This window comes from Galeopterus variegatus, unplaced genomic scaffold (assembly GCF_000696425.1).
Source record: "Galeopterus variegatus unplaced genomic scaffold, G_variegatus-3.0.2 Scaffold1351, whole genome shotgun sequence".
Classification (NCBI taxonomy): domain Eukaryota; kingdom Metazoa; phylum Chordata; class Mammalia; order Dermoptera; family Cynocephalidae; genus Galeopterus; species Galeopterus variegatus.
This window is the reverse complement of record NW_007727462.1, coordinates 122,987-136,581: the sequence shown is the minus strand read 5'-3', so window position 1 is coordinate 136,581 and position 13,595 is coordinate 122,987. Positions and strand designations below refer to the sequence as shown.

Here is a 13,595-nt window from a genome sequence, read left to right as displayed (position 1 = left end):
TATTTCCATAGTTTTCTCACTTGGGCATGACTTCTTAAAAAATATACCTTAGTGTTGCCTCTTTCAGAACTTTATATGAGTAGATCAAACTGAATATATTCCATTGTCTTAGTTTTTTTCCAGCCACGTTGCTGTGTATAGCTAGTAATTTGCTCATTTCCATGACTATGTAGTATTTAATTATATAAATATGCCTCAAGTTATTCATTCTAGTGGTGATAGGCATTTGGATTGCTTCCAGTTTGGGACTGTTATTAGCAGTGTTTCCACAAGACATTCTTGTGCATGTATTTTGTTGTGCAGGCACATCAGTTTCTCTAGGGCATATAAATAAATAGGGTAGACATATTTTCAGTTTTACTAGATAATGCCAAACTGTTTCCAAGGTAGGTTTTTTTTTTTTTGTTTGTTTTTTACAATTTACACTCCCTCCAGCAAAGTATAAGAGCTTCTTTTGATCCATATCTTTTCCAACACTTGTTATTGACAGACTGTTTAGTTACAGCCTATCTGTTGGGTATATATGGTATTGCATTGTGGTTTAGATTAGAATTTCCATGATTACTGATGAGATTGGGTACTCTTTCACAGGTTTATTGGCCATTTGAATTTCTTCTTTTGTGAAGCATCTGTTCAAGTCTTTGTCCCATTTTTTAATGGAGGGTCTATCTTATTCTACTGGTTTGTAATTCTTTGCATATTTTGAGATTCATTCTTTGTGAGTTACAGTTGTTGCAAATATATTCTCCAATTTTGATGACTTGCTTCTCATGTCTTTATCGATCTTTTTATGAACTTAAATCCTTAATGTTAATATAAAATTACCAACATTTTATTATGGTTGTGCTTCTTGTACCTTGTTTAAGAAATTCTTGCCTACCCCAAAGCCATGAAAATATTTTTCCCTATGTCTTTAAAAACTTTATTATTTTTACCTTTCATATCTGATCTTTAAAACACACCTAGTGTTGATGTTTTTGAAAGGTGTGAAGTTCCACTTTTATTTTCTTCTGTATTGATACCCAACTGCCCCAGAAGCACTTACTGAGAAGTTCATCTTTTTCCCAATTATATGCCACTTACATGGATCTGATTCTTGGTTTTCTATTTTGTTCCATCGGTCTAGTTAATCTCTTTCCTCAACAATATTACACTAGCTTACTTATTATAGCTTTAAAATAAGTTTATATTTGATAGAGCAACATATCCCTTCTGCAAGAGTGTTTTGACTATTCTTGGCTTTGGGGCTTCCACATAAATTGTACAATCAGCTTATCAAGGGGACAATATAAAGACCTAAGAACATTATTGTTCCCCTTTTTTATATTTTAATTCTACCTTTTTTTAAACCCCATGAGACACTAGCATGATTATTTTCTCAGTCAAGGTTCATATAGGTTTTCCCATAAATTTACCACTTAAATAGCTCTTCATTCCTTCCTAAAACTATGATCTTCCATATGGGATCATGTCTGAGGTACATTCTTAGAATTTCCTTTAGTGGGAGATTCAGTTGCTAGCAAGCTCTCAGTTTTTGTTTGTCTATAAATATCTTTATTTTATCCTCATTTCTACAGATTTTTCTTGGGTATAGAATTCTAGGTTAGAAATTGTTTTCTTTTCAGCACATGGAGATAGGATTTCACTTTATTCTGACTTCCAATGTGCTCTGAGAAATCAACAGTCAAGCTACGTGTCTCCCCACTGAAAGTAATTTGTCTCTTGATTTCTGGCTACTTTTGAGATTCTTCTTATGTTTTATATATTCTATAATTTCTCTGTGATGAATCTAGATGTAGATTTTTTTAAATTATTTTTTCTGCTTGGGATTCATGGGGATTTTTCAATCTGTGGATTAGTGTTCTGCAGCAGGCTAGGAAACCACCAGTCATTATTTCTCGCTTATTAACTATTCTCTTTTCTGTTCTTCCAGTTGTGCAATTAAATAAATGTTAATTCTTCTCACTCTACTTCCATCTCTCTTCATCTGTCTTCCATCTTTCTCATCTTTTGTCTTCCTATGCTACATTATTGATAATTTCTTCTAGCCTATATAACAGTTCACATATTCTCTCTTCAGCTGTGTCTAATTTGTTGTTAAATTTATCCATTGTTATACATATATCTTCATTTCTAGAGGACTTATTGGTTAGTTTTCAGATCTGCTAGGTTATTTTTTAAATAGTTTCCTATCCCTACAGATATTTTTAAGATTAGTATTTTAATCTGTGACTGATATTTTTAATACTTTAATTCTTTGCTGTCTATTCCCACTGGTTCTTTCTCATGGTGCTCTAACTACTTGTGTAATTGGTCATTTTTTACTGTGTTCTCTTCACTGCCTTTGAAAAATTCTTTTGGGGGATTCTCTGAGACCTAGCATAAATATGCTTTCCTATGGAGAGAGCTTGTGTTTGCTTCTGCCAGACACCTGGGAGCAGTCCTAGGCTTGGACCACGTTCACATAGGCGCCAGGCTCCCTGGTCCTCTCAGGTGATGATCCAGGCTATAAATCCACAATGTGGATTGCCAATGGCCACTTTTCAGACACAGGGTTTTGTTTCTCTCTGTTCTACTTAGAGCCATAACAATTTTCTCTGTAGTCCTGTGAGTGGGGAGGGGATGGGTTTACTTCTCTTGTGTCTTTATTCTGAGAGTATAGCCCTTTAGAGTTCCAATTTAATTTGGTGAAGACTTCCTGTTAAACTCCTCACTTTGAGCCAGACATAGTCCCTGATTTCTACCCTCCTTGCTCCCATAAAACCACCAAAATCAAAGACTAACTTTGCCTAGATGGAGAAATGTTCTCAAGGTAAAAGCAGTTTTAGTGTCCAGGTGTTCGTTTCCTTGGTTCCGATTTTCCTTTAGATTTTAACCTAATATTACTTATTATGCTGTCAGTCCTCAGGCCTTAAGAAGATTGAAAAATATATTTTTCCAATTTTTTTGTAAATTTCAGCAAAATAGGATGCTACAAACATCCTAACCCACCAATACTGGAGATGGAAGTCTATTTTACTTATTTCCTCATTTATTGTCTGTAAACTCTTTGAGAGAGGGATTAATTTGTTTTGTTTTCTGTTGTATCCCCAGTGCCCAAGAATAGTCAATCACATAATTGCACTCATTAAATATTCCTTGAATGAATGAATAAACTCTTCAACAACAATATGCATATTGTGAGAGACTTTGAAGTGCTAAATTAAACTTTATATCATTTCAGCTTAACACACTGCAACTTACCACATATTCTTGAATAAACTCTACATGCCTTGCACTTGTTAAGCAATGAGAAGAAAACAAATTTAGACTTGTAAGCTTTGGCAAAACACCCATCAACTCTACTTCATCTGCAAAACGAGAAGTTAAATTAGATGTTGTCTAAGCTTCCTTCACTTTTTAAATTTCTGAGACTAGGACATGGTTCCTGTCCTCGATGGTCACGATGGCAATAGCGCGACCTCAGGCCACAGTCAGAATCACCTCTGGCCAGCAGCTCCAGAAAATTTTGATGATTTCAGTCCCAATTTTGGCAATAAGTAATCTCTCTCCCACCTTGCAACTATGTTGTCCAGCTTAGAAATATTCTGAACTGTAAGTACACATTCTCCTTTGTAAAACAAAACCTCCAATCCTTAATACTACAAGAAATCTCCCCATCCAGAGGGACAGATGTGTTAGTGACCCTCACTCAGTCCTCTGATTTTCACCTTGCCCAAGGTCTTCTCACTTCAGTTACTGCTGTCTTACCCATCCTGGATCTAAGAACAACCTGCTATCACTGTATTGATCGAACTCAAGCATGAATAACAGACTCCTCTCTGCTTTTCCTGACACAGCTGAGACCATCTGGGACTTGCAAAAATCTCTACCAAACTGTAAGGTAGAACCCACGGAAATAAACACAGAGACTATAGTGAAGCTGAAGAATCAGAGTTGCAGAGCCCAACTTGGCTGACTCCTCTGGCTTCCAGACTGTTCTCCCCCACCAGCCATCAGAGAGAGCCACCCCACAGCCTGAACAGACTGCTGCAATTCTACAGCCATCTTACCTGGATTACCTCTCAGGTTCTCAGTCTGTCCCATTAAGAAAGGCACCATCTCACAGCTCACTCCCTAGAAGTTCCAGCTTCAAGCCTGTGTGGTCAGTGGCCTCACTATCAGATAAGATCCTGCCCCTCTCTCTATACAGGACAGTGGTTTCATCTTTACTGGCCCCTCATTATTTGCACAGCATCACAGAATAAAATACCCACAGCTCTCATGTAATAGGATCTACATGCCAACAGTCCTAGGCAGGTGGTCCCTCAAGGAAATTACCATGAACAAGATGGAGGCAAAGTTCATCAAGTAACCTGGGAAACGATCTTTCCAGGTCAGTTTATCTTCATCATCCTAGAAAGAAACAGAAGAGTAAAGACAATCAGAAGACACAAATTACAGATATTAATTTGCTCTCAATTTGCATAAATTTGCATATAGATGATCACTCATCACTCTATGCAGGTATTTTTCTAGTCACTGATGCCTTACCCTCTTTATCAACAACAGCCCTCCTAATTTTGTATGTTCTAGATGAGCTGAGATAGTCTGGAAAAACTACAGTGAAAAGAAGACAAGATTTGATTTCAGCCTCACACTGGGCTGAAGTTCTAGTTCAACCACTCAACATCTGTGTGATCTTGGACATGTCTCTTAACATTTCTGACCCTCAATTTCTTCATCTGTGCAATGGGTGCAGTAGTGACACCTGCACTGCCTATTGCACAGGACAGTCTTGTTTATTCGTTCTGTTTTAATGAGAAACATGTGAACATGATAAAGCAATGGACAAATGACAGATACAACCCGACAATGGGGCAGCATCCTAAAAATAGATCATCCTATAAATAAATACCTACCACTAACCTTAGATGCTAATAATTGTACAAATTATCCATAGTTTTTGTTCTTCAGAGGCCTGTGTGTGGTTTCATTTGTTTCCTGCACAATGACTATGTTCTCCCCTTGTCACGAGTGCAGACATTTTGAGGCACATGGTAAACTAATCCGTTCAGTCAGTTTGGCTAGAACCCTACCTTTTTCCCCTCAGACCGGGTCCAGTTCACCCAGGCCACTCTCCTGGGATGTCCACATCACTGGCCACAGTCCTCCTTCAACATTCTCTGAGGACCCTCATTTGGAGGAAGATGACAACAGGTATGATGATAAAAAGCTCTACTGATCAATTGCTGTACAATTTTAGTCCAGGCACTTGATTTCTCTGAGCTGCAGTTCTGTATGATTAGGATCGATACGGCTGTCCTACTTACTACACAAGGATGTTGTGAAGACCAGTCTGAAGCCACGCGTGTGGAGGTGCCTAGAAAATGGCAAAGCAGTCTGTGCCCATAAGGCAGGAGGTCCATAAGGAACCTGTGTGTGCCATGAGCATAACTACACTCAGCAAGTGCGTGCTCCAAGGTCCCTGCCCAATTTTCCCTTCCCTCCTCCACCACTGATATTTCAGAACACACCTGATTTGGCTCTAGCAACAGTGCCATCTAGCCTTTGAACGCTTGTACTGTATGCTAAGGACATTCTTGGTCTAAAAGACTTCTTTCTAAAATCCTTTGTCTGCCCACGGTGTGTAGACCTAGTGCCAGGCATGGTGGGGAGAAAGAAGTACGTGGATATGATCACTGCCCCCAGAGGCCCAAAGGCTAATGAAACACAGATGACATCCACACACCACAAGGTCTAAGATCCACCTAGTTTGGGAGTGAGGGTTGTCTTGGAAATGACAATTCCCATTGCATGTCTAGAACTGAGCACAGAGTTGAGCTGCTTAACACAGGGTTGTGGAAATGATTTTAAGACAGGAGTCAGTGAGTAATTAGCACTTTAATTTGCAGGTGATATAAACAAGCAATCTGCTCAGGTTTCATAGACTCAGTGCTAGAATCAGATCTCTAGACCCACGGTCCACAGACTTTCCACCACATCCCGAGAACAAGGTAACTGCAGGCTGTGACCACTCTGAATAGACAGGAGAACGTAACCCATTTCTCATGCGATTGGAACAAGACTCAGTCATATTCTTCTAAATTAGGCCAAACGTCAAGAGGGAGGAGAATCTCTTTCACTTTCCTTCAGTATTAACTCAGTTTCGCTCACACACTACTGTTTCCTTTAAGCTATTTTCTTTTAAGATGTTGATAGGAAAACTGAAGACAGACCAGCAGATGACAACACTCCCCAGGGATTCTCAACAGAAGTACGGGGGTGGGGGATGCAGGGGCTCTTCCGGAGGCCTCCCTAATCAAGGTTAAGGTGTTGGTGAATGGATCTTGTTTCGGTTCCACTCAACAAACATGGTATACAAGGACCTTCGATGTTCTGTGCTCAACACTGAGGACACAGTGAGCAGAAGGATCAGCCCTGCCCAGAAAATACTCAGAGATCATCAAGGAAACAAGGAAAAAAATTCAAAGTTGAAACTGACTAGGAAGGTGGCATTACCATTTGGCACATAAAGGGGACATAACTAAAGAGCAATTGAATTGGATGTCCTCTCAAAGCAACTACCTTAGAGAAAAATACTCATTTCAATGTAGATGTTCTAGTGTTTGTTGAAAAAACACCCCTTCTCGTGTTTACATTGATGAGCTCTTTTTTCTGGAAGTCATAGCTCCCAGCACACACACAGCTCTCATGCATTCAAATACTGTCCAAACACAAGAAGCTGAGGGAAACTAAAAGAGTACAGACTGTCTTCCAAGCTCCCAAAGTTACTAGAACAGATGACAGTAAGTAAAGTAGTCTCTGCTTATAAATGATCTGGCCCTAATAACGGAAGCCATTTAAAACTCTCCACTCACTTATTTCCTCATTTATTGTCTGTAAACTCTTTGAGAGAGGGATTAATTTGTTGAAGATTCATGGTAAGATTGAAGATTCATGGTAAAAACACCATCAATAACGACAGTCTGCATAAAAGTTAACTAACCAGCATGCAAGACAGTAGAAATAGAAAGTAGACTTGGAACCAGAACATCTAAGTTCTGAACTCTTGTCTCTAACACTCACTAGGCAAATAACCTTGGAAAATTCCCAGAACCTGTCTCCTTATCTGAAAATTAATTATATTCCATATCTGTAAATATATAAAGTAGCTGTATCTATCACATCGAATTACCATGTGTTTTTAATTAGCCAACCTATGGAGAGGGCCAAGAGAGTGCAGGCACACTGAGGTAAGTGACAACTCTTAGCAACCCCCTCTCCTTTTCAAATAGAGATGACAACGCGTGTTCCACCGAGGCGGCAGAGGTATTGTGTGAATCATGTGTATGACTGCATGTGAGAGAGCTTTGTAAACAAACGGTAGGGTGTCATATAAAAGTAAGGTCTAATCAGCTTCATAATTACATCAAAAGCAGGTAAGTATGAAGCACTTAGCTAATGTCACCATTGTTAAGACGTGAGCCTAGCTGTGGTCTGTACTTGTTTCTTTGTCTGCTGTCTGTGTCTGTGTGTCTGGACTGTGGCTCCCAGTTCTGAGTCTCTGAATAGCGAGCAGCACAGGGATAGAAAACCACACAAGTGCCCTTCTGGCAAACTGAACCTTTGGGAATGAAATCACTGAAAAGGCAATCATAGGTGAGAATACCATTTAAACAAACAACTTGGAGAGTAATTTTAAAAAGTGGCAATCATCTTCGAGGTTTTTGGTTTGGTTGGTTGGTTTTTTTAAATTAAGGTATAACTTACATATAGTAAAATGTACCTTCATAAGTGCGCAGTTCTGCGAGTTTTGATAAACATACGGCATGTAACCATAGTCACAATCAAGATACAGAACAATTCCACCACTTCCCAATATTCTCCCCATGTCCCTTTGTGATCTATCTCTTTCTCCAAACCCCAGAACCCGGCAAGGTCTTTATATCCCTTGAATGTTGCCTTTTCCAAAATGTCACATAAGTGGATTCATACGGTAGGTAGCCTTTTGAGTCTGACTTCTTTGACATATCAAAGGGCATTTGAGGTTCACCTGTGCTGTTGCATGTATCAGTAGTTTGTTCCTTTTTATTGCTGAATAGTATTTCATTGTATGGATGTACCAGAGTTCATTTATCCATCAATAGTTGAGGGATGTTTGCATTGTTTCCAAATTTTGGCAATTGTGAATAAAGCCATTATACCTATTTGTGTGTTGCTTTGCGTTGTTTCACTCCCCACGGATTTGTCACCCCACTTCCCCTGGGTGATGGAGACGCAAAGGATTACTCAAAGCCCATCTCTACTGAGCAGTGAGAGGCCCCGAAGTGGTTAATCTCCTGGAACCCTCAAGAGAGAGGCATTCCTTCCTTGGGAAATTAATGCTGAATTGGGGTTCTCTTCCTGCATTTATTTTCCAGACCAGGAAGTTACATGAAGAGAAGAGGTTACATGAAGAGAAGAGAGGTGGGGTTATAGTTTAACAATACAGGCTGGTAACTTTCAGTGAAACAAGCCAGATGACATTCTCTTTGACAATTAAGTGATCTTACAGCAATTTCTCAGTATCTTTACACAACAGTCAGTAACTAGTCTGTCTTTGAGCCAGCAACCTGCTGCGCCACAATTCTTGTCTTGCAACAGAGACTTATAGCCTGAGGGAAATTTCCAGTCCTCGGCAAGGTCAATATTTGAAACTGCAAGTCTTTGGAAAACCAGGCCCTGTGAAGTACATATGCTTTTTAGTATATTCCACATCTCCCCCGTTTTATTTATTTAAAAGAAAAAGAAAAAGCTATAGATCAGGTTGGCATAGTTAAGACAAAAAGCATTTTGTTAAAGCAAAGTTAGTATCTATTAGCGTGGCAAGTCCTTTTAATTTACTTTAGGTGAGGACTGGTGATGTCATCGTCTCAGGGCGGCTGCAGCCTCACTCAAGGTGCTGTGAAGTGGGTGTAATTAGCAATTGTTGAAGCTCCGGAATGGTCTGTAAAATAGTTGATTCTGAGTTCAGGGAGTTTGTTAGTGTTAAAACTGTCTAGGGCATACTGTTTCCGAAGCATCTAGTCTTTTGTTAAATTTTTGATTAATTATAAGTCTTTTGCTTAAGAATAGGATGTCTCATCCAAGTTGCAAACACCCTCTCTAAGGCCAGGAAAATTTAGAGAACTGCTTTTGTAGAGAAGACATTATTTCCTCCTTTATGATCAAGGCATTCCTCATAAAAGCATTGGTGATCAATATCTAGATTGAAAAGGCCTTACTTTTCGTTGCATAAATCTCTCAGTGTTGGGAAGGCTCTTTCCCAGGTGATGATAGAGAGAAGCATCTCAGCTCGCTTTTTTTCAGTGATCTGTCCCACGTTGCTGGGAATGCTGTTTACCAGGTGAAGATTTGTTTGTCCCATGTTGATGGGAAAGATGAACAGCAGGATGAAGCAGCACCAGGCCAAATTTTTGGCAACATAAAAGAGGGGTCAGCAACATGGAAATGAGACAAGCTATCTTATATCCAAGGTCTTTAAATCATATCCTGTTATAGAGAGTTAATTTTTTATTGGACTTATAAAAATAGCCACATTGCCATAATAATCATAAGGATACTCAAAGTTATTAAATTTGGGGGGTATTAAATAGGGAGAAAACAAATGCTTTTATCTATGTTTTAAATGACATTTTACCAAACTGTTGTTAGTTATAGATAGCTGAAGAGAAAGGGAGAGTTTTCTTACATTTGGAAAACATTAAAACCAGCAGTGTTTTAAAATAAGGAAATTGTAAAAACCCACAATGCTTTTTTAAAATTAATTTACCAATTAACTTTTGTTGTTTTGACCTTTGTGAACAATTTCACAAACCCATCAGTTTTTTTATTAGAATTTTGGAACTTTAGTTTAAAGCTATGAACTCAAAGTTTGTCAGGAAACTGTACCTATCAGAATTTTTTTATGAAATATTTGAAGACATAACATTTTAAAATTATAATTAAACCAAGATTATTACCTGTGGCATTTATATCAAGACACAGATATTTGAGAACCTTACAAGACTTTGGAACACAGATGCATAACACCTTCAGTACTGACAATGCTTTTCTATATAGTTTAATTTACTAAATAAGCCAATTAGTTTTGATACAATTTTTATATATCCTTTGAGAAACTTCATGGCCCTTGAAATTCCTCAAAGTTATTTTAAAGTTTCAGAATTTAGTGTTGGAAAGCTGTGTCAAATAACAAAAAGCTTACAACATTTAGTTAAATAAAATCACATTACTACAAAAATAAAACCAAGGTGACAAAGGGTTTTAAAGGCAGAGAGCACAAGAACTTATCACGAAATAAGTTTTTTAAACCAGTTATCTAAGGGACAAAGAAAATCTTTTACAATTTTGTATTAAGAGCAGTTAATTGAAAAGGCCTTTAGTAATCCTGTTTGGCTAATAAACCCAGTCAGTGATGTGTGTTGATAAGAACATTTTTATACATTCAGGTTAGTAAATAGGCGTACGTTTCTCAGAACAAATTACACAAAGCCCAGTTTGAGTTTTAGCTAAATACATATTTATGAATTTACCAAATACATATTTATGGTTTCCCAGCCAAAAACTTGGTGTATTAGATCTATACCCTTATCAGTTAATGCTGACTAAGGCCTATGTAATATTTGGCATAGGTTTCTTTTCACTAGCCATTTCAGGTCCCAGGTTTTCACGTGGTGTTTGGAGCCTTGTGGAATCCAGAGAGGCAGAGGGCAGCATTCACTATCTATGTCTAAAAGATATTGCCTCTCCCAGCATGGCCAGGAGGCAGAACTGAGATAACAAGGAAACATATTGACCTAGAGACAAATTTAGGTGAAAGGTTTGAATCAAATTTTGAAAATATATTTATCAAAACTTTAGAAGGTTTAAGTCACGTGAACTTGAAAAGTATACTTATTTATTTAATGAGCACACGTTAATTATAAGCCAATTTGGTACCTTGTACATAAAACAATGACACAAACAGACATGAACATATAGACATAACATACAGCTTACACACGCATATATGCAGACATAAACAACAAGAACAAAGATCTTATAGGTTTTGTTCAAGATGTAAAAAAAGCTCACTAGTAAAAAGGACAGTCAGGTTTAGATTGTTTTTTCCAGAAGACTTATTGGTGAGGCCTCACCCTGCCTTAAAGAAAGCAAGGTAACAAGTTTTCATTGTAAAGCAAAGTATGCAAAACTTTTCAAGAAGATGCAGAGATTTTCTTCCTTTAAGAAGATAGCATAGGGCCGGCCCGGTGGCGCACTCGGTAGAGTGCGGTGCTTGGGAGAGCGGCAGCGCTCCCGCCGAGGGTTCGGATCCCATATACAGACCGGTCTGCTCACTGGTTGAGCGCTGTGCGGGCGCGACACCGAGGGTTGCGATCCCGTTGCCGGTCACGGTACGGGTGCAACACTGAGGGTTGCGATCCCGTTACCGGTCGCGAAAAAAAGACAAAAAGGATAAAAAAAAAAAAAAAAGAAGATAGCATAGAATTCTACCAATAGAATTTTGTGAAGAAATACAGAGATGAGACTAGAAGAGAATTTAGAAGTCTGTTAAAGATAACCAGGTGGATGCCAGAAAATTGGAGACCATCTAGTTAAACAGGTAGATTTTAGGTTAGTTTTTTTTTCTTTTTTTTTTTTTTTCCTTTTTTGTCTTTTTTTTACTGACCGGTAACAGGATCACAACCCTCAGTGTCGCGCCCTCACCGCGCTCAACCAGTGAGCAGGAACCGGTCTCCACATGGGATCTGAACCCTCGGCGGGACTCTCCAGTGCGCCACCGGGCCGGCCCGAGGTTAGTTTTTGTTTCTAAAATGAGTTACTGAGCTCAAGAGCTGAGCCACCAATCAGAGATGAAACCATTTGACTCTTGAGGTTTTTAGGAGAAGAGCAGTAGACCCAACAGGAGTCTGGCTGGCGCCATGGCTGCTGTTCTTCATAAACCTCCAGAGTCTTCAGAGAAAAAGAGTAGCACATGCAAAAAAGGAAAAAAAAAAAAAAAAAAGAAGATAGCATAGAATTCTACCAATAGAATTTTGTGAAGAAATACAGAGATGAGACTAGAAGAGAATTTAGAAGTCTGTTAAAGATAACCAGGTGGATGCCAGAAAATTGGAGACCATCTAGTTAAACAGGTAGATTTTAGGTTAGTTTTTTTTTCTTTTTTTTTTTTTTTCCTTTTTTGTCTTTTTTTTACTGACCGGTAACAGGATCACAACCCTCAGTGTCGCGCCCTCACCGCGCTCAACCAGTGAGCAGGAACCGGTCTCCACATGGGATCTGAACCCTCGGCGGGACTCTCCAGTGCGCCACCGGGCCGGCCCGAGGTTAGTTTTTGTTTCTAAAATGAGTTACTGAGCTCAAGAGCTGAGCCACCAATCAGAGATGAAACCATTTGACTCTTGAGGTTTTTAGGAGAAGAGCAGTAGACCCAACAGGAGTCTGGCTGGCGCCATGGCTGCTGTTCTTCATAAACCTCCAGAGTCTTCAGAGAAAAAGAGTAGCACATGCAGTTAAGAAAAGAGCCACTGCTTTTAAGAGAGGGGAGGAGCATTTCACACACACACAAAAAAAACAAACAAACAACAACAAAACGGGGGGGGAGAGGAAGATATAACAACCACAATTATTTTTTTTTGAAGTTCTTACAGATAAGAAAGAAAAACATGCTCAAACAATACCAACACTGTAAAGAAATATTAACTTCCTTCACTTTAGATTGTTTTCGGTGATGGGACATAATAATCAACTACATTGTATATTGACAAAATAAAAAGAAAAAAATAAAAATAAAAATAAAATAATAAAGTTTCCTTAGTCACTGGCAAAGATTAAGTTTTATCCTTTATTGGTGACATAAACATGTCTTACTTCTTTGTTAAGGTCTTGGGTAGGTCTCAGAGCGACTTGACCTAGATTCCTAGTTGTTAGGTGGGAAGCCTTAACGAGACCCATTGCACAATTAACCAGTGACCAATTTGTTCCCACATTTTTATGTTAAGGCTCCCTTCCTGGAGGTATCAAGGACATGGTTGTTTAATATCCACTAACAGTTTTACAAGCTGCCACTCAGTTACTTACAGCCTGCTGCTTTAAGGAGACATTGGAGTTGTAATATATGTTCAGTCTCCCCTTTCGTTAACAAATAATCCATATTTTAAAAGTAAAGAAAACGAAAAAATATCTCCGGGGTTGAAAAAGCCTAACTTTGACCTGCCGCAGGCATGCAATCACTAATTGAAAGCCACCTGTGATTCTCTTACCGAGATGTGTTTCCTCTCTCTTATTAGGGACTCCCTTATTAGGGATAAGTCATCAGATGTCCTGTTCCTCTCTAGTGCTTGGCAGGTCAGTCTCTGATCCGTGGAGAACGTCCTCACACAGGGCACCATTTTGTTGCTTTGCGTTGTTTCACCCCCCCCCACGGATTTGTCACCCCACTTCCCCTGGGTGATGGAGACGCAAAGGATTACTCAAAGCCCATCTCTACTGAGCAGTGAGAGGCCCCTAAGTGGTTAATCTCCTGGAACCCTCAAGAGAGAGGCATTCCTTCCTTGGGAAATTAACCCCAA

The 13,595-nt window shown here is 39.0% G+C and overlaps 1 protein-coding gene across 1 annotated transcript in view; it reads right to left on the bottom strand.

The window, feature by feature from the left end:
* Window positions 1–13,595, bottom strand: part of ANO2 (anoctamin 2, calcium activated chloride channel) — a 173,319-nt gene that overhangs the window by 77,222 nt on the left and 82,502 nt on the right. Inside the window, exon 6 of the mRNA XM_008576439.1 lies at window positions 4,321–4,395. Coding sequence (XP_008574661.1) covers window positions 4,321–4,395 — 75 coding nt within the window. The remainder of the gene's footprint in view (window positions 1–4,320; window positions 4,396–13,595) is intronic.